The 26,620-nt window shown below is 39.8% G+C and overlaps 1 protein-coding gene across 5 annotated transcripts in view; it reads left to right on the plus strand.

Moving 5' to 3' along the window:
• Nucleotides 1–26,620, plus strand: part of WDR25 (WD repeat domain 25) — a 115,794-nt gene that overhangs the window by 60,151 nt on the left and 29,023 nt on the right. For all 5 annotated transcript variants that reach the window (XM_048854663.2, XM_075129871.1, XM_048854664.2 and 2 more), the window contains exon 3: nucleotides 18,405–18,552. In XM_048854663.2, coding sequence (XP_048710620.1) covers nucleotides 18,405–18,552 — 148 coding nt within the window. The remainder of the gene's footprint in view (nucleotides 1–18,404; nucleotides 18,553–26,620) is intronic.

The following is a 26,620-nucleotide window of genomic DNA, read 5'->3' on the forward strand; positions in this document are numbered from 1 at the left end:
CCCTAAACTTCTGACTTCTTGAGGCTGGAACTGGACGATGGGATGGATTACTCGATAATTGCCCTGTTCTGTTCATTCCCTCCGAAGTATCTGGCCCTGGCTGTTATTGGAAGTCAGGATACTGGGCTAATTTGACCATTGGTCGGATCCAGTATGGCCATTCTTGTGTTTTTAGGTTCTAACGAAATGCAGGATTTTAATTTTATGTAGAACTTCAGTCCTTTGTGTACAAAGCAGGAAAAGAACTTTAGTTTAATGATCCTAGGTATATGTTCCCTTTTTGCAGTGAATGCTTTATGCTGTTGGTCTGTCATCCCCTATTATATATGTTTTGTTCTTCAATGTATTGTGAGATTTGCTGATTGTATAAGAAAAAGGAGAAAAACCACATATACTGTAGTTTCTCATTTAGGCTAATGTGTCTGCCAGAACACGTTTTCAAAAGTAATCTTGCAAAATAAGTAATCTTGGCTGGTGTCCAAATATTTTTCTAAAGTGTGTGCTGTAGTACACTAATGGATGATATTGTACCAGTCTCTCTCACCTCACATATCTCCTGATCGTGTTTGCAAAAACTGTGATGTTGGCAGACCAGATATCAGCTTATGCAAGAGCCCCAGGCCAATTCACGTGTATGGTAGTATAGAGCAAAGCGATTGTTAAATGTATAAGAGTGTATTTGGCGTTTAACCTAGGGCTGTCAAATGATTAAAAATTTAATCACAAGTAATCATGAGATAAAAAAATAGTCACTATTAATTGCAGTTTTAATTGCACTGTTAATAATAAAATACCAATTTAAATTTATTATAAATATTTTGGATTTTTTTTTCCTTTTCAAATATACTACTTTCAATTACAACACAGAATACAAAGCATACAGTGCTCACTTTATTTTTGATTACAAATGTTTGCATTGTAAAAAAGTTAAACAAAAGAAATAGTATTTTTCAGTTCACCGCATACTTTAGTGCAATCTGTTTATCATGAAAGTGCAACTTACAATTGTAGAATTTTTTTTTTACATAACTGCACTCAAAAACAAAACAATGTAAAACTTTAGCGCCTACAAGTCGAATCTGAAGGGGCATACAAATGTTTAACATATCTGACACATAAATACCTTGCAACGCTGACTACAACAGTGCCATGCGAACTCCTGCTCTAACTTTCAAGTGACTTTGTAAATAAGAAATGGGCAGCATTATCTCCCATAAATGTAAACAAACTTGTTTTTCTTAGCGATTGGCTGAACTAGAAGTAGGACTGAGTGGACTTGTATGACGTGAATTGAAAAATACTTTTTCTTTTGTTTATCTTTTTACAGTGCAAATATCTGTAATAAAAATTATACTATAAAGTGAACACTGTACACTTTGTATTCTGTATTGTAATTGAAATCAATATATTTGAAAATGTACAAAAACATCCAAAAATATTTATAATACATTTAAATTGGTATGCTACTATTGTTTAACAGTGCGATTAAAACTGTAATTAATTGTGACAATTTTTTAATCTAGTTAATTTGTTTTGCGTAAATCGCATGCAGTAACTGTGATAAACTAGTTTAAACTTCATGAAAACTAATGGGATGTTCTTTGAATTGTTTTCACGTATCTGTATCCTGTTATAATGTAACAGCAAACATTTACGTTGTGTATAAACCTATAACTAAATAACCGATCAAACGAAAGAAGCCTTGTGGAATGCAAATGAAGAACTTTAGCAGAAAAGTGCTCAAAGACTCAAAGTGCATTCCTCACTTACCATAATCAAAGGAAAAGCCCACATGGGTAGTGACAGTGTCAGCTTGTTTTCTGGAGAAGAAGCTGTAATCATGGATTCAAGGAAAGATCCTGGATCTCTAGACAGGTTGGACTCTTACAGGGAAGTGACCAGATGTGAAGTGGAAATCTCCAGAGATAATCTGGGAACCCTGAAAAGACTTTTGGAAAACTGGCAGTTTACTACATCACCACCACCATTTGCAATTACAAACTGTGGCTCATCTGTACATATATTTTACCTGCTTTAACCTCTTAATAACTCTCATTTAGTTTTCTTAGCTAATATACCTTTAGTTAGTTTACTATAGAATTGTCTGGTATCGTTGTCTTTGGTGTAGGATCTGGAGTAGCAGCTGATCTGGGGTAAGTGACTGATCTCTTGGGACTGAAAGCAACCTGGTGTGGTGTGATTTTTGGTTTAAGTGACCTTTTATCACAAAGTTCAGGTTGTCTGGGTGGCAAGATAGACTAGAGAGTCTAAGGGGACTGTCTGTGACTCCATGGTAAGATCGTTATGGTGATCCAGGAGTTCACATTTCTTACTGGCCTGGTGAAATATAATTACAGAACATACCACCAGTTTGGGGTGTCTGTCATGTTTTCTGACAGTCTACCCTGAGTTAGGCAGTCACAGTTGTGAACCACTCCAGACAGCGTGACAAAAACATTTATTCATACATTTTTGTTAAAATTCAAACCAGTTTACACTTCCATGTTGAAGTAATACTTGCCTTCTGAAGAAAGATTTAATAAGTGGACAACCCCAGGAAAGAGAAATATGCCCAGGTAGAAAGTTGAGTATCAATCTATTGTAGGAAGTGTGCATTAAAACATGCAAAAAGAAAAGGAGTACTTGTGGCACCTTAGAGACTAACCAGTTTATTTGAGCATGAGCTTTCGGTTGCATCCGATGAAGTGAGCTGTAGCTCACGAAAGCTCATGCTCAAATAAATTGGTTAGTCTCTAAGGTGCCACAAGTACTCCTTTTCTTTTTGCGAATACAGACTAACACGGCTGATACTCTGAAACCTGTCATTAAAACATGTCAATTCATGGAAGAGTATTTTCAGACAATGCAGAGAATATGAAAACAGGTGCAAGGTTACATACATTACATGCAAATGAATTAGCACAAATGTATAGAAAAAGATGCTACATTAAATAGTTATGACCTTTGTATTGTTTGGAGAGAAACTGAATAATCAGTAACTTCACTGAAACCTGCTGGTGTTTCTGTGACATCCGTCGGCCTTGCACCGTTGACTTTTAGAAGGTCTTGTTTTTCAATTATTTTTTAATAATATTGTTCGGGGGTTATTTAAGTTATATTTGTCCTATGTGCTAAAAGCTAATGCTGTCAGCACTCTGACCCTTTTCTGTAAAATGAGCTGACGTGAGTGGTCAGCTTCCCAAAGTCAAATAATGCTTTTATGTTCTGTGATCCAGGTCAGAAATTTCAGACTAAATGTTATTTCACTATTGGGAACTTTTTCTGTATATAATAGGCTTTCATTTCTAAAGCTTCAGGATTGAGAGATATCAGCCTTTAAAACTGTTGCTGGTCCAAGCCTGAATATTGCATACCCTGTACCCCAGACAATGGTTGAAATGCTTTAAATATAATCAGAGTTAGGAATCTTTCATTTCAGCTGCTCATTTCCCGCTTCCATTTACATTGATAAGAGTTGTAAACATATAATGAGGGGAGAATATACCCCACTGCACTGCTTTTTCTTGAGGATATGTATATCCTAGATCAGGGATCGGCAACCTTTGGCACGTGGCCTTCCAGGGTAAGCCCCTGGTGGGCCGAGCTGGTTTGTTTACCTGCCGCATCCGCAGGTTCGGCTGATAGCAGCTCCCACTGGCCGCGGTTCGCTGTCCCAGGCCAATGGGAGCTGTGGGAAGCGGTGCGGGCTGAGGGATGTGCTGGCCGTCACTTCCCACAGCCTCCATTGGCCTGGGATGGCGAACTGCAGACAGTGGGAGCTGCTATCGGCCAAACCTGCGGATGCGGCAGGTAAACAAACTGGCCCGGCCCGCCAGAGGGCTTACCCTGGTGGGCCGTGTGCCAAAGGTTGCTGATCCCTGTCCTAGGTTAAAGGGAAGAACGTGACTTACTCGGATGAAGTATCAATGAATGTGTAATAAGCAAGAAAGGGATATATTGACACATGTCCTTCCTTTTCTTATATTCCATCTATTTGTTTGCTTCCTTTGTCCCTTATAAATGTTGGCTGACTCTATTCCTTTCCACCATGGAGTCACACTTTCACTTCTGCTGCACCGTTTGTCTGGATATTTTCCATCCAGACCATTGAATCACTTCCTCACTTTGAATCACATCTTAAAACTTTCTTTTACTCTTCAGTCTACTATCAACTCTTTTTTTGCTGTAAATTGTTTTACTGTATTTCATTTTAAGGATGATTTATATAGAATTAAAATATATTTTGGAGTCAGTGTTTTCGGAAGGGGTTCTGTACAATTCTCCCCTATTCAATCTGCAGTTGGTCGGTAAGGCTCCAGTGAAGGGAAGTTGGAACCAGCTCCCTTCAGAGCCCATAGGTATTTCTCCTTTGATTTGGAAGAGGGGTTGCTAGAGAGGCCTTTTGAAAACTAAACTCATTGCTTCCTCTGTGCTTGACCCTATGTTGCATTGCTACTGCACCAGTGACCAACATAGTGGCTCACACTGGAGCTTTCAAACAAAGGTTTGCCATGCTTCCCATGCATTATAGTTGCATGGGCTCATGAATGTTATTTTTGGGAAGCCACTGTGTTCTACTGGTTAGCATATGGGGCTGAGACTCTACCTTGTATTACTGACTTCTCCACTGTGTGGCCATGGAGAAATCATTTAACATCTCGGTGCTTAAATTTCTCCATCAGTGAACTGGAGATAATACTTGTAAGTCACTTTGAGCTTTTTAGATGAAATGTGCTAAATAAGTACAAATTATTAGTCTTAATTATTCTTTATTTGTATTTTTGTAGTGCCTAGAAGCCCCATTCATGGACCAGAACCCCATTATGTTAGGTTCTGTACAAACGCAGAACAAAAAGACAATTTCTTTCCCCAAAGAGATTAAAATCTATAAGACAAAAGACATGAGTTACACAAACGGGAATAACAAGGAAACAATGGGACAGTACTGGTCAGAATTATAGGCAGTGATCTCAGCAATGGTAAATATTACATGTACCTGGTTGTTCTTTGCAAGTAATAATATTTAGCACATATTCACTCAAGCAAAGCTGATTAGTGTAAGGAATATTTGGCCAGCTGTAGAAGGAAATGTTATAGTGGGCCATTTATATTGCATTATCTAGACATAAAAGCCAACATTTTCAAACTTGGATGCCTAGAATTAGTCACCTAAGTTTCTATTTGGTCACCTAACATAAAAACTCTAATTTTCAGAGGTATGGGACACTCAGAACACCCCTTGGCATTAATGACACTGGTAGGTGCACAGAACTTCTGAAAATCAGGCCACTTAAATTTAGATGCCTAAATAGGAACTCTAGGTGATTAACCTGGTGTAACCAAATTAAAGGTGTCAGTGAAAGGGTAAAGATGAGGTGCTGTGGTCGTCTTAATGTAGAATATCCTTGCTTTTGTGATAATTTATGATTAAGTCATTGTTTTTTAATAAGAAGGAGTCCGGTGGCACCTTAAAGACTAACAGATTTATTTGAGCATAAGCTTTTGTGGGTAAAAACCCCACTACTTCAGATGCATTGTTTAGCTGTTGTATTCCATTTTGTTTGTTTTTAAAATGATAATATGATTTATAATGAAAATAGTTTACTGTTGAAATTACACATCATAATGGTCCTTTAATGGCATCTTAATGGCATCCCCCAGGATTTACATTGAAATGGTTACTTCACAGTGGCTTGTAATGGCATCATTTACAAGTCTCCATAAATTTTGTATTGATTTAATTAATGTACCAATGATTTCTAAGTCTAAATTCCCATTCTTGGGAATAGAAAGAGAGCAGTGTTGGGAAAAACTGCTTGATATACATAGCATCTGTTTTTCAAACAAACATTTCAGCTGTCTCAGTATTAGTAAGATACTCAGTATTTATAAGATACTAATTTACATTTATAAGGATATTGTCAACATCAGTAGATCACCAAAATCCATGTGCATTAAGTTGATTTTCTTTCCAGTTAGGAAGATCAGAATTCCTTTTTATCATGACATTGCTGCAAGGTGTCCAGTATTACCATAAAATAATAACTTATTGCACAACCTATGCTAATACAGTATGACAGTGTTAGAGGCTTTAAACTGTATTTAAGCCTATCACTATAACTTATGACTGTCTTTAAACCTATCACTACATTTATTTGAAGCAATTATGCACTATTTATAAAACTATCATAAGCCATTTTTGTAATTCAGTGCTAGATACTACAGTGATTGCCAATATATGGTAAAAATACTTAAGATAGATACTAATGCTGCCTTTATTTCAATGTGCTGATGATAAAGCTGACAACAAGACTAAAAGTTACTATAATAAGAATACATGGTCTTCCCTCCGTCTGAGTTGCCCCTAGGGAATGACGAGGAGAGGGTCATGAGCATTCCTTCTTGCACTGGTCTGCAGGGGAGCCTAAACATGCCTTGGAGGGAGCAGATTGTACCATCTGAAGATGGATGCATCTCCCCAAGGCACAATATTTATCCAAGTGCTTGCTGAGCTAGTGCAGCTCTATATGACCTCAACACAAAATGTTTCTCAAAGGCACAGCTTCATTCTAAATAGACAAACCTATGGGTCTGGGTACAATTTATTCCATTGTTTGTATACAATTCCTGTGCCTAACAAATAAAAAAAAAAAAAGCCTACCTCTTACTTAAACTCTACCTTCAATTCTCAATGGGCTGGACTGATCCTTCAGCAGCATATGTAATAGCTGGTGTGCCACACAGTCCGATGTTTTGAGTTGTTGATGGTATGAAATAATTTTCCATATTATGAAATGAAACCTGGATCCAGATCCAGAACTGTATTCTGGCCAAAACCTCTAGATCCGAGGGATGTGCTGTCTGCTCTTCCTGCAGCCCCCATTGGCCTGGAACCAGTGGGAGCTGCGATCGGCGGAACCTGCGGATGTGGCAGGTAAACAAACCGTCCCGGCCCACCAGGGGCTTTCCCTGAACAAGCGGCAGCCCTAGTTTGAGAACCACTGCTCTAGATGGAAAAACCATGACTTGGGGCCATTATGGTACCAGTAAGGTTCTTTTAGTTATATCTGTCAGATTCTCTCTTTTATTGTATTTGAAGAGGATAATAGTGTCTACACTGGCAACTGAATGACAAATTTTTTGTCATTCAGAGGGGTGAAACCAACATCCCCCCCCCCCCCAGCCGCTGACAAAGCTATCAAAGCTCGTTGGGGGGGTGGAAGTTTGTTTTTGGCGGGAGAACTCTCTCCTGCCAACAAACAGCAGCTACACTGTGTGCCTTTTTGTGGCATGGGTATAGCAGCACAGCAGTGTCACTAAAAGGTGCATAGTGTAGACAAAGTCTAATAGACCAGGGTGTTGGAACAATTTGTATAGTGGGGGTGCTGAGAGCCATTGAACCAAACTGTAAACCCTGTATATAATGGAAACAATTTCAAGCCAGGGTGTGATGCAGCAACCCCTAGTATCCCTAGTTCCAGCACCTATGCTAATAGAGAACAACAGAGGATCAGGCAATGTAAAACTAAAGAAATTCTAGTGGCACCATACTGGACCAAAAATCATAGTTTTAAAATTGAGGGATGCATATTAACCATAAAACTGATTGGCAATGGCAGAAATATGGTATAAGCTTACTGGACTGGAAAAAGTCCAAAACCTTAAAGTTCAGTTCATTCAAGTAAAAACATTCTTTAAATTTCATCTGAATCTTGGCATTGTGTTGCCTCAAAATATTAAGTTATTAGAGACTAATCTATAGACAAGTTTGGTTTCCTGACTGAAAGAACACAAACAGTATATTTCTTTAAAAGCCTGAGAAGAGGTGTTTTTTACTGTTGTGTCAACATTTCCATTATAACTACAGAAGTAGGAATAATGCCAAAGTAATAAAAAGAGAGCCATTTTCTTTCTTGAGAAAAAAAAAACCGAATAAACAAACTTTATGAATAGATAAAAAGATTATTGTTCATAATTGAAATCATGTACTGTCACACTGTAAAGTAATATTTTCAAAGTAGCACCTTGAAGTGTGTGAGTTTAAGTTGTTAGCTAAGAAATTGAAAATCCAGTCCACTGTCATGGGATAAAAGAGCGAACTTAGTTTAAAAAAAACAAAACAAAAAAAAAAACAAACCAAAGATGTTTCTGTGTTCCACCCAGTGATAATGCTGAGCATCTTAAAAGATTTAGAGTTTTGAAAGAATGTGGCGTGTGACACCTGCTTTAAAAATAGCTTTCTGTGTCAAAATAGGTAAAAGGAATCAAAGATAAATTCTTTCCAACTTTATAGCTTAGATTTGCATGATTGCATGGAATCCCATAAGACTAAATAGGTATTAATATATATGTATCAAGGAGTATGCATATCTCAGTCTCTATTTTTAATTGAGTCCTTATATTCCCCCCGATTTTTGTTCTTTTTATAGATTTTAATATGTAAAATCATGCTCCATATACAGGCAGAAAAAACTTTTCTCCCAAAACTTTGCCTGAAAAATGCAGATTCAGATTGACTGAAACATTACGTGAATTCGTGTTGAAAACTATCTCCAAAGAGCTTGACTTTTGGATATTTACGGATTCTGCTTTGTTCTACTCCGTTGCCTCAATTTTTGTTCTGTATATTATACTGCACTCATCACTGTAGTATTTTAATGAGATGTCTTCCTAGAAAAAACACTGGATATTCTGCTTGACGGGTTTGGAGTGCGCAAGATAATATTTTATTATATGTAATATGCTATGTAAAAATTAATATATAACTTATAAATCACATATCATATGCATAATACATTGTATTTTTATAGTATGGCAAAAGAAAAATCCCAACAATTCATTGTTTCGTAGCAAAAATTAATCGGAATAAACATTTGTAAATAAGTATATATATAAAAAAAGCAGTGTATTAAACAACATGACTAACATCTGTGATGTTTGTTCTCTAATCCTCTCCCCATGCATTCATTGGAGTCTCTTGTTTTGATAGGTTTTTTTAAAAAAATACTATGTATTGATGTTAGTGAAATGCATCTTGCACTGGAGCAGTAAGTGCTGTGGTTTGTGATAGCCATTCATTTTTTACCTGCCCCCAAGAATGTCCTGTCTCCTGGCATTGAAAATCAGTGGTTTGTGTTACATCCTTGCCCTGTACCCAGTCAGGCCCTACATGCTTCCAAGCCGACTGAATCTAGGTAGAGTCTAGTCACTGTTTCTAGCTCTGGGACTCTAGGACAGACTCCCAGGCTCAGACCTGGCTATGACACCCTTCCTTGTGTGTCACTGCCATTCTAGACTCCAGAATCAGTGTCTGAGACCTCCTGAGTCCTACCGGTCCCTAGCACACACTCCCCCAGAGCTCCAGCTAAGCTGTGGGCACTCCAAACTTCTGGTTAAGCTCCTTTGAAGAAAACATGGTGGGAAAGGAAGGAACACAGGCTTAGCAAAGGAATTTCATAACCACAGAAACTTTATCCCTAAAACACTCGAGAGTTCCAGGTCATTGAAAAGAAAACAAAAGTCATGAGACACACTTTCCCCTGGTCTGATCTCACCCCCTCTTGGGAGTCTAATGTTTGTCAGCTTTCAGGAATAGTCAGAGTGCCTCCTGCTCTCTCACCCTCCTGCAAGTCTTTCATGTGGCGAGGGTTGATCCCCCTGTACAAAGCAGAATCCTACTCTTTAGTTAAGTCTCTCTTTCTCTGCCATGTCCTCCACGGGGAAGCTCCAACCCCCCTCAAGGCATGCTTACCCTAGCCCCCCATAAAGGCTGCTTAGTAGAAAGTCCATTGTCTCATTATCTCACAATAACCAGCCCCTCCCAATCAAAGTTGATGATTGCCGTCTTGATGGTTTCTTGGTGATAGTCCTTCAACGTGATGTCAAGCACCTTTCTCAGGTAGGACAGCTATCCAGAATGCAGTTCAATAGGTTGTATTTGGGCATGTCCAGACTTATGCAGTCACAGTATCCAATACTTCACACAGCAAACAAGATAGAGTTAATAATTTAACTCAGATATATCTCATTCTGTCACAGTTGGTCACGCATAGGGTGATCGGACATCCCGATAAAATCGGGACTGTCCTGATATTTAGTTCTTTGTCCTGCGTCCCGACTGATGCACGGTCGGGACGCCATTTGTCCTGATATTGCAGCTTTGACCGCTCCGGCCATTTTATTTATTTATTTATTTTTGCTTTGGCAACTCTGCTCTGGCGGGTTTTTTGTTGTTGTTGCTTCCCCCATGTGTCCTGATATTTTGTCCATTTCATCTGGTCACCCTAGTCACGCATGACTTTCAACCTCTGAATAGTTTACTATTCACATGGAAAGTGCACAACTAGTTTCCTTGGGCAGCCTTGCCTTGACTCGTGAACTCCAGGCTTGTTCCTTGATGCCCTTCTCTGTCAGTGGCTTACCTTAGTATTGTTTTTCATATGTATGACTACATCATTATAATTGGTGTTTTAGGGGTTCCCCATGATATCACTGGTCTCTTTGGTAGCCTCAGATTCTTGTAAACAATAGGCCATATTTTTCTTCTTCCACAGGCAAAGGCATGCTTACATTAAAACTGGTGAGTTCTTTTGGAAAAAATGCAGCATGCTATCCTTCCCACAGCAGGGCAGAGAGCTGTGTCTAGCCAAAACCATGTAGGCCAGCGATTTGTAGGCAATTCTGGAACAAACCTTAAGGAATTTTGTTTGACATGGAACATCCCTTTCTGAGCCTTTCCTATCATTGCCCTACACATAACATTGACAACACTACCTGATCTATTGCCTTGCTTTTATTATGCGATCTCTACATTTTTTGAGCATCTCTTAAAGTTGGGTGTGAAGGCACAGTAGATGTTGAACCTATCAGCATTAACTAACAGCAACATCTCCTGCAAGATCGGGTTAATTTGCATAGGGTCATGCCTCCAAAAGCAACTGCATTCTAACTCCACCTCTCGTAACTGGCCACCTAACCCCTAAAAGACATATGTTCCAAATCAAACATTATTTAACTTTGATGTGCTGCATCTGAAAGTGCTAAAGGAGTTGGCGGATGTGATTGCAGAGCCATTGGCCATTATCTTTGAAAACTCATGGACATCGGGGGAGGTCCCGGACGACTGGAAAAAGGCTAATGTATTGCCCATCTTTAAAAAAGGGAAGGAGGAGGATCCGGGGAACTACAGGCCAGTCAGCCTCACCTCAGTCCCTGGAAAAATCATGGAGCAGGTCCCCAAGGAATCAATTCTGAAGCACTTAGAGGAGAGGAAAGTGATCAGGAACAGTCAGCATGGATTCACCAAGGGCAAGTCATGCCTGACTAATCTAATTGCCTTCTATGACGAGATAACTGGCTCTGTGGATGAGAGGAAAGCAGTGGACTTGTTATTCCTTGACTTTAGCAAAGCTTTTGATATGGTCTCCCACAGTATTCTTGCCAGCAAGTTAAAGTAGTATGGGCAGGATGAATGGACTGTAAGGTGGATAGAAAGCTGGCTAGATTGTTGGGCTCAACGGGTAGTGATCAATGGGTCTATGTCTAGTTGGCAGCCGGTATGAAGCGGAGTGTCCCAAGAGTTGGTCCTGGGGCCGGTTTTGTTCAATATCTTCATTAAGGGTCTGGAGGATGGCGTGGATTGCACCCTCAGCAAGTTCGCAGATGACACTAAACTGGGAGGAGAGGTAGATACGCTGGAGGGTAAGGATAGGATACAGAGGGCCCTAGACAAATTAGAGGATTGGGCCAAAAGAAATCTGATGAGGTTCAATAAGGACAAGTGCAGGGTCCTGCACTTAGGACGGAAGAATCCCATGCACCACTCCAGACTAGGGACCGAATGGCTCGGCAGCAGTTCTGCAGAAAAGGATCTAGGGGTTACAGTGGACGAGAAGCTGGATATGAGTCAACCGCGTGCTCTTGTTGCCAAGAAGGCCAATGACATTTTGGGATGTATAAGTGGGGGCATTGCCAGCAAATCGAGGGATGTGATTGTTCCCCTCTATTCGACATTGGTGAAGCCTCATCTGGAATACTGTGTCCAGTTTTGGGCCCCAGACTACAAGAAGGATGTGAAAAAATTGGAAAACGTCCAGCGGAGGGCAACAAAAATGATTAGGGGACTGGAACACATGACTTATGAGGAGAGGCTAAGGGAACTGCGATTGTTTAGTCTGCAGAAGAGAAGAATGAGGGGGGATTTGATAGCTGCTTTCAGCTACCTGAAAGGGGGTTCCAAAGAGGATGGATCTAGACGGTTCTCAATGGTAGCAGATGACAGAACAAGGAGTGATGGTCTCAAGTTGCAGTGGGGGAGGTTCAGGTTGGATATTAGGAAAAACTTTTTCACTAGGAAGGTGGTGAAGCACTGGAATGTGTTACTTAGGGAGGTGGTGGAATCTCCTTCCTTTGAGGTTTTTAAGGTCAGGCTTGACTGGGATGATTTAGTTGGGGATTGGTCCTGCTTTGAGCAGGGGGTTGCACTAGACGACCTCCTGAGGTCCCTTCCAACCCTGATATTCTATGATTCTAAAGCAACTGACAGAAGCTTATGGGGTGGAAATGGAAAGGATGCCATTTAGTGATTTTTCTCTTTCACGCAGTCTCTAATGGTTTACATCCACAGGTGTAAAATGTTTGCTCCTTTCCATAAAATGGAGGAGAACATAAAGCACAATCTGTGTTAGAGAAAAATGTGTATTATACAGATTTTCTATTCTTAAACCTAAACCATGCAATGCTGTTGAAGCTTGTTTTACTTTTTCTTTCTTGAGGAAATTGGTTTTTCATATTTAATCATTAAAACATGATCGGGACTTTTTTTTAAGCATTTACCACCTGTTTTTCCTTTCATCTTGATTCATTCAGTAGCTTCTTCATGCTAAAATAGCTCTTGGACATAATTAACTCCCTTTTTTGTATAGTAATGATTGTTAAAAGTCATTAAAGGATGATAGAAACTAATTTCCAAAAAGTATTTTAATATTTTTTTCTTGATTTCCCTGCTCATAGTTAGGGTAGAAAAGTTAGGATACAACTTTTGTGAAGCCTGCTTAAATGACCAATGGAGGAACTAACAATAATTGGTTGCTTACCAGAGTAAAATTATATTCAGTACATGATATGGGGATACTTTGAAGCAGTGTCATGAGACAGAATGTTGCCTGTGAAGAGTGGTCTGTTATACAGGTAATGTTGTCAACAAATCCTTCCCAGATAGTAACCCCTTCTAGTCCAGTAAAAAGAAAAAAATGGTGAAGGACATAAAAATAAATACCAAAACATTTTTCTTTTGCTGTTTTCTTCTTCCAGCTCAGTGATCCTGGTCTACGCTGTAATTACAATGAAAAAGACAACCAGTCATGTGTTGACATTTGCAGCATTCATTTTGCCTTTAATACACATTTAATTGTTTTAAATATAGAACCATAATCAACTGTATCTTACTAATTAATAATTGAATTCAGTGGAGTTGCTTGGCTGTAAATGAGGGCAGAATCTGGCCCTCATGTTTCTTAGATAAGCTCTTTGAGGCAGGGACTGTCTCTTTTCTATGTTATGTAAATTGCTTAGCACTTTCAACCATTATATAAATAATAATACAGATCAAGATTTAGAAAATAAGTAGTTAATTAGGATAGGAAAAATAAAGACGGTCTTTGGTGAGCTCACAGGCAACTTTTGTTTGAAATATGCAGCAAGATTTAGGCTATGTCTACACGACAATCTTAAATCAACCTATTTTAGGTCGAGTTCCAGCCACCACATTAATTACTGCTGTGGCTGATGTCCACACTACCCTCCTTCTGTTGGTGGTGTGTGTCCTCACTAGGAGTTCTTCCACTTACTGAAGAGGGGCTGTGTGGGAGAGCTGGGAGTGGTAGGGGGGAGCCATCCAGGGCTTCTTGCCTCCGGCGGGGAGATCCACACCTGGAGTCCAGATGGCTGCCATGCTCCTGGCAGGGAGCCAGCACCCCAGGAGACAGTAGGGCTCTCAGCGGGGAGTAGGGAGCCCAGGCAGCAGCCAAAGCCAGGAGCCTGGGTGGCAGCCTGGCTTGGAGTGGAGACCCCAAAGCAACCTGCCTCAGGAGCTGAGAACCAGTTTTCTTGTCAATTTCATGGCTCCAGTGGATAACAGCCAACAGCCAATGTAAGGACCCCAGTGTCTACACAGACGCGCCACCCTAACTACACTGAAATAAGCCCTATGCCTCTTGTTGAGGTGATTTTATTATGTTGGCATAGCATATATTACATTGCCAGGAAGAGCATTTCAGTGTGTACACCTCCCCTGTTTTATCGACAAAAGCTGACTGTTTAGTGTAGACGAGGCCTTAGTATGATGGTAATATATTGACAAACCACAAAGAGTCTTATTATTTCTGGTATAACTTTAAGCCATATACCATCTGTCTTTCAATTTTCAACCACAAATGCAATAAAATTGTTATCTAGCACCATTAAAACGTTGATCTTCTTGCACTACTAATACTGGCAGTGAAAACACATTGGGGTTCACTAGCAGCTAATTGTAGTATTTGGCTAAAAGCCAGATAACTAGAAAAAATAGTTTTGCCTGAGACAAATAATAGATATAGCAATAAATGATATAGTCAGATTGTATAAGCCTGTGTTAATTGCAGCAGGATATTAATAATAAACAATAATATCAATAGTTAACCTAATCTCAAATCTGAACTTCCTAGACATTATTTTTCACATATAATTTGATAAATTTTGATTGTCATAATATATGATAAACTCTGCATATAGAATGTGTGCTTTTGATTAATGAGGTGTACTGCATATTTGATCACCCAAATCATAATTAAAAATAGTTAATAGTTGCTATAAATACCTTGTGACAACTACTTTGTTTCAGAAAATCATTACTTCTTCCTTTATCAAATAATTGTTTTTGTTTTTAGAATGTGAACTAGATTAAGACATTCCAGAAAAGTTAAAGATTGAATACGCTTGTTTTTCCTAATGATTAAAAGATTTAAGGTAATCAGTAGAGGTGGGATTTTCAGAAATGCTCAGATTGGCCTAACTTTGCTCCAGTTGAAGCTAAAGAATGAACAGAGTTAGGCCAGTGCTGAGCACTTTAGAGAACCCTACCCAAGTCTCCATGACAATATTCATATCTAGCTCTTAAGCAAAGTTTGAGAGTGGCACAATGCTGCATGAAATTAGTATCTGCAAGACTGAAGAATCAGTACTAGCCAACATATAGGCAGATCTCATGTCTGTAATCTGCCAGGGTTCTTGTTCACTACCAAATTGGGTTGATTACAGGTGAAGTATGTGGGAGAGAAACAAGAGGGAACAAACAGGAGTTGTTGGGGTTGTTTCTCACCATGGAAGGAGACGAGGGAATGGCAGTGGGAAGATCTGACATGAGCTGCCACTGAGAACAGTTTGTGAATTCTCAGGAAATTATGCCTGCCGCAAGAATGCTTATTGTCTTTATTCTCTTGCTAATAAGGCTTTTGACACAGTCCCTCGTGACATTCTTATAAGCAAACTAGGGACATGCGGTCGAGGTGAAATTACTATAAAGGGGGTGCACAACTGGTTGAAACACCATATTCAAAGACAGGTTTCAGAGGAACAGCCGTGTTAGTCTGTATTCGCAAAAAGAAAAGGAGTACTTGTGGCACCTTAGAGACTAACCAATTTATTTGAGCCTGAGCTTTCGTGAGCTACAGCTCACTTCATCAGATGTATACCGTGGAAACTGCCATGATTTCAACCATTCCACCATGATTTCAACAATTTCCATCCCACCACCAACCTCAGCCTGGTCCAGTCCACACAAGAGATCCACTTCCTGGACACTACAGTGCTAATAAACACCACCCTATACCGGAAACCTACTGACCGCTATTCCTACCTGCATGCCTCCAGCTTTCACCCTGACCACACCACACGATCCATCGTCTACAGCCAAGCTCTGCGATACAACCGCATTTGCTCCAACCCCTCAGACAGAGACAAACACCTACAAGATCTCTGTCAAGCTTTCTTACAACTACAATACCCACCTGCAGAAGTAAAGAAACAGATTGATAGAGCCAGAAGAGTTCCCAGAAGTTACCTACTACAGGACAGGCCTAACAAAGAAGATAACAGAACGCCACTAGCGGTCACCTTCAGCCCCCAACTAAAACCCCTCCAACGCATTATTAAGGATCTACAACCTATCCTAAAGGATGACCCAACACTCTCACAAGTCTTGGGAGACAGGCCAGTCCTTGCCTACAGACAGCCCCGCAACCTGAAGCAAATACTCACCAACAACCACATACCACACAACAGAACCACTAACCCAGGAACTTATCCTTGCAACAAAGCCCGTTGCCAATTGTGCCCACATATCTATTCAGGGGACACCATCACAGGGCCTAATAACATCAGCCACACTATCAGAGGCTCGTTCACCTGCACATCCACCAATGTGATATATGCCATCATGTGCCAGCAATGCCCCTCTGCCATGTACATTGGTCAAACTGGACAGTCTCTACGTAAAAGAATAAATGGACACAAATCAGATGTCAAGAATTATAACATTCATAAACCAGTCGGAGAACACTTCAATCTCTCTGGTCACGCAATCACAGACATGAAGGTCGCTATCTTAAAACAAAAAAACTTCAAATCCAGACTCCAGCGAGAAACTGCTGAATTGGAATTCATTTGCAAATTGGATACTATTAATTTAGGCTTAAATATAGACTGGGAGTGGCTAAGTCATTATGCAAGGTAGCCTGTTTCCTCTTGTTTTTTCCTACCCCCCCCCCCCCCGATGTTCTGGTTTAACTTGGATTTAAACTTGGAGAGTGGTCAGTTTAGATGAGCTATTACCAGCAGGAGAGTGAGTTTGTGTGTGTATGGGGGTGGGGGGGATGTGAGAAAACCTTGATCTATGCAGGAAATAGCCCGACTTGATTATGTAAAGAGTTGTCACTTTGGATGGGCTAGCACCAGCAGGAGAGTGAATTTGTGTGGGGGGGTGGAGGGTGAGAAAACCTGGATTTGTGCTGGAAATGGCCCACCTGTTGATCACTTTAGATAAGCTATTACCAGCAGGACAGTGGGGTGGGAGGAGGTATTGTTTCATATTCTCTGTGTGTATATAAAGTCTGCTGCAGTTTCCACGGTATACATCTGATGAAGTGAGCTGTAGCTCACGAAAGCTCATGCTCAAATAAATTGGTTAGTCTCTAAGGTGCCACAAGTACTCCTTTTCTTTTTGCATATTCAAAGAGTAGTTATCAATGGCTTGCTATCAAACTGGGAGGGTGTATTTAGTGGGGTCCCACAGGGGTCAGTCCTGGGTCCAGTACTAGTCAATATTTTCATTATTGACTTGGATAATGAGTTGAGAATCTGTTTATAAAATTTGCAGATGACACCAAGTTGGGATGGATTGCAAGCACTTTGGAGGACAGGATTAGAATTCAAAATGACCTCGACAAATTGGAAAATTTGTCTGAATTCAACAAGATGAAATTCAGTGAAGATAAGTGTAAAATACTAGACTTAAGAGGAAAAATCAAATGCACAACTACAAAATGGGAAATAACTGGCTAGGTAGTAGTATTAGTGAAAGAAATCTGGGGGTTCTAGTGGATCACAAATTGAATATGAGTAAACAATGTGATGCTAATATAATATTGGGATTTATTAACAGAAATGTTGTATGTAAGACACAGGAGGTAATTGTCCCACTGTACTCGATATTGATGAGGCCTCAGCGAGAGTACTGTGTCTGGGTGCCACACTTTAAGAAAAATGTGGACAAATTGGAAAGAGTCCAGAGGTGAGCAACAAACATGATAAAAGGTTTAGTGAACCTGACCTATGAGGAGAGGTTATAAAAACTGGGCATGTTCATCTTCAAATCTGTTAAGGGTTGTTATAAAGAGGATGCGGATCAATTGTTCTCCATGTCCAGCACAAGAAGTAATGGGCCTAATCTGCAGCAAGAGAGATTTAGGTTGGATATTAGGAAAAATTTTCTAACTATCAGTGTAGTTAAGTTCTGAAATAGGCTTTGGGAGTTTGGGGAATGTCCATAATTGGAGGTTTTTAAAAACAGGTTGGACAAACATGTCAGGGATTGGTTTACTTGGTGCTCCTCAGTGCAGTGGACTGGACTAGCTGATTTCAAGGTCTCTTCCAACCCTACATTTCTATGATTCTGTAAAAATATTTTCATAATTTAAGGGAGTGCAGTATTACTTTAATCCCATCCTCATTGCAAAATCAAATCTGTTAAAATATATGAAGCTTTCTCAGATGGGCTAATTGATTTGCTCTTTATCAGCAGGTTGAATAATTTATTTACTGGTATTTTTAAATTTATATTTATAACTGTCATTATGTTTCTTTTTAAGATATGGAACGCTGTAGATACAGGCTGTTGTTTAAAAACATACTCCTGTCACAGTTGTGCTGTTCGAACTGCTGAGTGGTCTTTGTGCGGAAGAAGAATTCTCAGTGGAGGCTTTGATTCTATGCTTCATTTAACAGATGTTGAAACAGGTAAATGTAATTTAAAGTTACATTTTTAACACTATTTTCCAGCTCCAGCCCGGATAGTGTGGCATGAGACTATTAGCCCAATTCTCCCATAAAAGTGGTTAAATCTCAAAATATCAAGGCCAAAATTCATACTTAAATGTAGTCAATTATATCCACATAGAATCATAGAATATCAGGGTTGGAAGGGACCTCAGGAGGTCATCTAGTCCAACCCCCTGCTCAAAGCAGGACCAATCCCCAATTAAATCATCCCAGCCAGGGCTTTGTCAAGCCTGACCTTAAAAACTTCTAAGGAAGGAGATTCTACCACCTTCCTAGGTAACGCATTCCAGTGTTTCACCACCCTCCTAGTGGAAAAGTTTTTCCTAATATCCAACCTAAACCTCCCTCACTGCAACTTGAGACCATTACTCCTTGTCCTGTCCTCTTCTACCACTGAGAATAGTCTGGAACCATCCTCTCTGGAACCCCCTTTCAGGTAGCTGAAAGCAACTATCAAATCCCCCCTCATTCTTCTCTTCTGCAGACTAAACAATCCCAGTTCCCTCAGCCTCTCCTCATAAGTCATGTGTTGCAGACCCCTAATCATTTTTGTTGCCCTTCGCTGGGCTCTCTCCAATTTATCCACATCCTTCTTGTAGTCTGGGGCCCAAAACTGGACGCAGTACTCCAGATGAGGCCTCACCAATGTCAAATAGAGGAGAACGATCACGTCCCTCGATCTGCTCGCTATGCCCCTACTTATACATCCCAAAATGCCATTGGCCTTCTTGGCAACAAGGGCACACTGCTGACTCATATCCAGCTTCTCGTCCACTGTCACCCCTAGGTCCTTTTCCGCAGAACTGCTGCCTAGCCGTTCGGTCCCTAGTCTGTAGCTGTGCATTGGGTTCTTCTGTCCTAAGTGCAGGACCCTGCACTTATCCTTATTGAACCTCATCAGATTTCTTTTGGCCCAATCCTCCAATTTGTCTAGGTCCCTCTGTATCCTATCCCTGCCCTCCAGCGTATCTACCACTCCTCCTAGTTTAGTATCATCCGCAAATTTGCTGAGAGTGCAATCCACACCATCCTCCAGATCATTTATGAAGATATTGAACAAAACCGGCCCCAGGACCGACCCCTGGGGCACTCCACTTGACACCGGCTGCCAACTAGACATGGAGCCATTGATCACTACCCGTTGAGCCCGACAATCTAGCCAACTTTCTACCCACCTTATAGTGCATTCATCCAGCCCATACTTCTTTAACTTGCTGACAAGAATACTGTGGGAGACCGTGTCAAAAGCTTTGCTAAAGTCAAGTAACAATACATCCACTGCTTTCCCTTCATCCACAGAACCAGTAATCTCATCCTAGAAGGCGATTAGATTAGTCAGGCATGACCTTCCCTTGGTGAATCCATGCTGACTGTTCCTGATCACTTTCCTCTCATGTAAGTGCTTCAGGATTGATTCTTTGAGGACCTGCTCCATGATGTTTCCGGGGACTGAGGTGAGGCTGACTGGCCTGTAGTTCCCAGGATCCTCCTTCTTCCCTTTTTTAAAGATTGGCACTACATTAGCCTTTTTCCATTCATCTGGGACTTCCCCCGTTCACCACGAGTTTTCAAAGATAATGGCCAATGGCTCTGCAATCACAGCCGCCAATTCCTTTAGCACTCTCGGATGCAACTCGTCCGGCCCCATGGACTTGTGCACGTCCAGCTTTTCTAAATAGTCCCTAACCACCTCTTTCTCCACAGAGGGCTGGCCATCTATTCCCCATGTTGTGATGCCCAGCGCAGCAGTCTGGGAGCTGACCTTGTTCGTGAAGACAGAGGCAAAAAAAGCATTGAGTACATTAGCTTTTTCCACATCCTCTGTCACTAGGTTGCCTCCCTCATTCAGTAAGGGGCCCACACTTTCCTTGGCTTTCTTCTTGTTGGCAATGTACTTGAAGAAACCCTTCTTGTTACTCTTGACATCTCTTGCTAGCTGCAGCTCCAGGTGCGATTTGGCCCTCCTGATTTTATTGCTACATGCCCGAGCAATATTTTTATACTCTTCCCTGGTCATATGTCCAACCTTCCACTTCTTGTAAGCTTCTTTTTTATGTTTAAGATCCGCTAGGATTTCACCGTCAAGCCAAGCTGGTCGCCTGCCATATTTACTATTCTTTCGACTCATCGGGATGGTTTGTCCCTGTAACCTCAACAGGGATTCCTTGAAATACAGCCAGCTCTCCTGGACTCCTTTCTCCTTCATGTTAGTCCCCCAGGTGATCCTACCCATCCGTTCCCTGAGAGAGTCGAAGTGTGCTTTCCTGAAGTCCAGGGTCCGTATCCTGCTGCTTACCTTTCTTCCCTGTGTCAGGATCCTGAACTCAACCAACTCATGGTCACTGCCTCCCAGAATCCCATCCACTTTTGCTTCCCCCACTAATTCTTCCCGGTTTGTGAGCAGCAGGTCAAGAAAAGCTCCCCCCTAGTTGGCTCCTCTAGCACTTGCACCATGAAATTGTCCCCTACACTTTCCAAAAACTTCCTGGATTGTCTATGCACCGCTGTATTGCTCTCCCAGCAGATATCAGGAAAATTAAAGTCACCCATGAGAACCAGGGCGTGCGATCTAGTAGCTTATGCGAGTTGCCGGAAGAAAGCCTCATACACCTCATCCCCCTGGTCCAGTGGTCTATAGCAGATTTAGGACATTTAAATGAGTGTGCTAATTTTCAGATTTCAGAGTAACAGCCGTGTTAGTCTGTATTCACAAAAAGAAAAGGAGTACTTGTGGCACCTTAGAGACTAACCAATTTATTTGAGCATAAGCTTTCGTGAGCTACAGCTCACTTCAGAGGTATTGAACACCTAGAGCATATTATTTCATGTAGTTAGGGCTCCATTTCAACAAAGCACTGAAATAACGTATATAAGTCCATGCTTATTCAGCAGAGCATTAAGCATATGCTTAACTTTAAGGTTGACATCAGTGAGATTTACACATGTGATTAAGCATATGTTTAAGTGGTTTGCTAAGTAGGGATAGACTTAAGCAGGTGCTTACAGTTTATTAAGTAGATAATGTGCCTTGCTCAAGAGGTTCCTAAATATTGGATATAGATTCCTAACTTTAGGACTGAAAGTTTGAAAATTTTGACTTATTAAAAAGTGATTTGTAGAATCATGAACTTGAGGTTGGACTTCACTTTTGTTACCTCATTGCTCTGGTTGCTAAAATGCCATTTTTTCCCAGGCTGCTTCAAGAATTGGAAGGGCATATTTTGTGCGTCTTCCAGATCTCCCCACATTCTTTGTTTAGTAATTATTTCATGAGTCCTGCAATGGCATCTATGCAGCTGAATCCTTGCACTTTAATGGAGGCCCATTGGCTTCAGTGGGCTCTGCATGAGTACAGGCATCCAACTGTGCCAATGAAATTTTGCAGGTTTTGGGCCTAAGATAGCACCTTGCCAGCTGAAGAGATACATTTTAATAAATCTTGGCCATTTAATCTACATTGAAATATATTTAACTGTTTTACAAAGTAATTTATTTTATGAGCATATAATTTTATATCTAAAAAGGTTATATTTATAAAGTAGCATTTATCTAGTAGGTTTGTTTCCTGATGTAAAATTAAAAATCATCTTGTAAAGTGAGGTCTGATGTCTTTTGGAGAGCAGAGTGGCTGCAGATTAAGCATGAAATGGTCCTCTTCTAATGAATTAGGAAGCTGCCCAAAAGACTGAGAAAACTGATCATACAAATGATTAAAGAGAAAGTTCCATTCCTTATCATAGGAATCGATTTCCCAAGATCTGTCATGCCATGTGATTTTAAATTCAGTCATGGCTATAAGTGGGTTGCTGTATGCCGAGACTGTAAAACACATATCTAGAACTGGAATATTGATGTTTCTGGAGTATTCAAGCTTCCCACTAGTATAAATGAATTTTCCTGGATGGCATTCTGTGGAGTTAATATACCAACTTTTTCATTTCAAATAGACTTTATTATGTCGTCTTTTTTTCCCCACAGTCTCATTTCAGTGTTATTTTCGTTTTCATTTTCATTCTAATTTGAAACTAACTCTGATTAAACCTAATGAGCTTAAATTCCGGTGCAATGCTCAGGAAGTTATGCACACAATGACTGCTATTGCTAATGGGAATTTGACATAAAGTACATTTATTCCAGTGTTCTAAATCAATATGGATGAAATCGCTGCGTTATAAAATGTCAATACACATTCCTAAGAGATATAATTCTAAGATTATATAGTAATATTTTATGTCTTCTGGCTGCTTGACTTACAGAACTACCATGAATCAACATTTAAATATAATTCTTTCTTGGATTAATTATTTTTAGTATTTCCTTTGCCTCTAAGGGTAATTTTAATAATAAAATATTGCCAGCATTTTGGACTGTGGCAGCATGAGTGGCAAATGAGCTGATTTAGACCTCAGTATGCTAAGTGGAAATAGTATATGTCTAATCTGTTAAGATTTATGCATCTCTGGTATCTTTTAAGGGCCTCATTTTAAGAGGAGGATAGCTCCTGTTGATCTGTAGTGTTGGTACTCAGAACTTCTGAAAATACCAGGCCCAAGGTAATAAACCTCCAAAACAATACAGGTAATATGACCCCTTCCATGCACATCCAGCCCAAACTTCTAATTTTCCTGCAACTTGTAAAGGTACCCTCTTTCTCTCCTACATTTTCAGTAACTCTTTCAGAGAAACAGGGCAAGTAGTTTGCAGATGGAATCCAAATCAGGTTGATATAAAAAGCCTCATTTCCATTTGAAAATACAAAGCCAGTTACTAGAATCAGATCTGCATTAGTTCACTGAACCATTCACCCCACCCTACTCTTCATTACTTCTGAGATGATTTCATCTTTGATTAACTTCAGATAGATGTTACAACTATATCTTCATAAAAGTGACTCATTCTTTTTTGGGCTTTTGTTCTTAATTATCTTTCCTTGCTAGGCCGAACTCACTGTCACTACATTTAAATATAGTTAATGCACACCCGGGGTGCCATATAAATAATAATGCCATCTGCAATTAGTAGCTTAGTCCTCAACTCTGTTCCCTGTGCACTTTTTCCCAGCTATGTTTATTGAAATCTAATCTCGTCTGTCCTCATTTTCATTACAGTTTTTGTGTGTAAATTGCTAGGTTTATTTAGAGAATGGGAGTATAATAGTCCCAAATTACTTGTATCATGTAGAATCCCTTTTAAAGCTGTAGAAGAGAACTAGCTTTCAAAAAAAAATCCAGCACATTAAAATTGTATTGATTCTTTGGAAAATTTTTTTATATATTTTATATATTTCTTTTTTCTTTCACCTAAAAAAAAGTATTAAGACTAAAATTCTGTGAATTCATATTTAGTACAAAATTCTTCTTTAGAAGGATATCTAAATTAGTCTATAATGAAAAAAATTAATTATATTCTTTAGTTTATTGAAACACAAATTTTATGTTTAAAAATATTTTGAGATGGGGCAAATGATTATTGATTATGGAGCAACAAGTATGTTGACAATCCTGTAACGTCTCTCCAAGACAAATATCTTTACCACATACAGTACCTTTATCTCTAAAAGTTGCTAAAGTAAACTTTTATGGTAATTTCCCAATTCAGTACTGGAGTATTATGTTACTATGGGCAAATTTAGGGTCAGATTTTAAAAAGCTGATGCCCTCTACTGGATGCAAAAATATATGCACACATGCAGTTGCAGTTGCATGTGCATTTTCCGCAAATGGGTGGAAAAATTGGTTAAATGCATTCAGAAAGCAACATAAACATCTAACTAATCGTGTGTGCCTTGGTTTATTTGATTTCCAAGTACACAGAAGCAAAGTAATTACCTTGTGTGTGTGTGTTGTTTTGTTCATGGACCTCTGCTGCTACTCAGTTTGGGGATGGCTATAAAAACGATGTAACACTTGCAAAGTTGCAGAACTGTCTCTCTTTCCTCTCCTTTCTATGTTTTTTCTTTCTTTCTGTTAGTAATCTAGAAATTACAACACTGAATCAAAATTGTGCTCCCTGATTTTGTGCTAGCTGATTGTCCAGTCTTTGAAAATGGGTGGTATCAAATATTTCAAAGGAAAGTGTTAGAATACTTGGAATAAACAGTACTAGAATAACCTGTCTGTGACTGTGGGACCTCTTAATGTCAACAGGCAGTGTTCTTAAAGGTTAGCGGAATCCCTGGGTCTGGTATTTATATTCGGGTTCTCCAAAGAATGTCATGTGAGGTCTCTAATAAACGTCAATGTCACTCTGGATATCAGTATCATTGTGAAATGTATGTGTAGATACTATGTAAAGAGTTATGTATATATACACTGAAAATTATGCTCTTAAGGTGTGCAGCTGGAAAGGTGAAAAGGATGTTTTTTTCAAGACTCAAAATGTTTATCCATATGTATATATATTTATGTGTAAATTGAGTATTGTCTGGTTCACAGTGGGCAACCAAATGCTCATGAAGAGCTGGCAGGAACTTAAGAAGGAAACTAACAGGAAGAGGTAAACAGTGGAGGAGGGTGGAACCCTATCTTGAGGTGCACATCAAAAGTTTGTTCTGGTATATTTGGGGGACAAGGAAGACACCTTGTCATCGTTCAGTAGGAAGTAAACGGACAGCAAGGTGCTTCATGAAAGAGTGGTCTCAGCCAGGCTTGGTTGAAAATGCTGGAGACAACTTTGGGTGAGATATGCTTCTTTAGACAGGAGGATAACATGTTAGTTAAGTCTCTGGAAATCATGTTATGATTTTGATTTATATATAACCATTGATTTCCAGTATTCTTACTCACTGTCACTTGAATCTCTGGTCTTTGATAATAAACTTATTCTTGTTTTTGCTATATCTGTGTGTTTAGTAGAACTTTGTTCTAACTTATAACTAATAAGCTGGTGTTTACTGTTCCTTTGGGAACAGCAGGCCTGGTAAGTCTATGAGTGGCCAGTGGACGAGGGGCTAGACTCTACAGGGAATGCTCGGAACACTTGGGAGTTGATATGTGCCTATTGCGTACCAATATGGCGAGAGTGAGGATAGTGCTTATGTTGCCAAAGGCTGATGGTTTCAGGGAGCTGACCCACAGCAGGTAGACAAGTCTCGTCACGCTAAGAGCAGATGGTGGGAGAGGTGCCTCACAACCCTCAATACCCCTGGGGAGTGTCACTTTGTCCATAAGGGAAGTTTCTTCCTAATCCCTCTAAGTGTTGTTGATTGGCTTATGCCCCAAAGCACGAGGGTTTATTAGTTATGGAGATACTGTATGTCACAGTTTTAAAATTTGTTTCTAAAATTATCTGCTACTTTTCAAATCTGAGGTTTTGCACATGCTAAAAACTCAGTTGTGTGTGTTCAAACTGCATTTGTGCATGCAAATTTAGTGTACTCACACAAATCAAAGTGACTTTACATGCCAAAACATTGATGTGGAAAATTGCAAACAGTTGTGGAGAGAATGTATTGACATTGCTTGGAAATTTGGCTTTGTGCATCTACAAGATGCATTATATTTAATAACCTACTTTAGGTTTTTCTTAGGTGCCTATCACCATGTACTTCTATACTAAATTCATAGTATTGATTAAGAGTGGATTTGAGCAGTCTGTTTGTGGAAGCCCAAAGGGAGAGTGGAGAAGAGAAGGAAAAGGCGAGAAAATAGTACACTAACTGATGCATTTTAATGTTATTAAAAGTAATTTGAGTTCTTGAGAGGAAAGTCACTGTACAGTATACAGTAAGTGCAAAGTATTACACATAGTACACTTGAAGGGGGTAGAAAGCTTTGCATTTGTTGACATAGAAATCCTCTGTACTTGCTTCAGGAAATGGAAATGACAGACATGAGATAATATATAGCCCAATCTTGCAGTCTTAATGCAAGCAAAACTCTCTCTACATTCAATGGAAGTTTTGCATGTGTAATGGTTATAGGATAGAGACCATGGGATGGAGAGGGAGGTTCAATTGATGAGATGCAAGGAAAGTCAGTGCAGAGATCAGTCCTGCTTTAGTGAGTTTCAAAATAGAGCATTTGCT

This window comes from Caretta caretta, chromosome 6 (genome assembly GCF_965140235.1).
Source record: "Caretta caretta isolate rCarCar2 chromosome 6, rCarCar1.hap1, whole genome shotgun sequence".
NCBI lineage: Eukaryota > Metazoa > Chordata > Testudines > Cheloniidae > Caretta > Caretta caretta.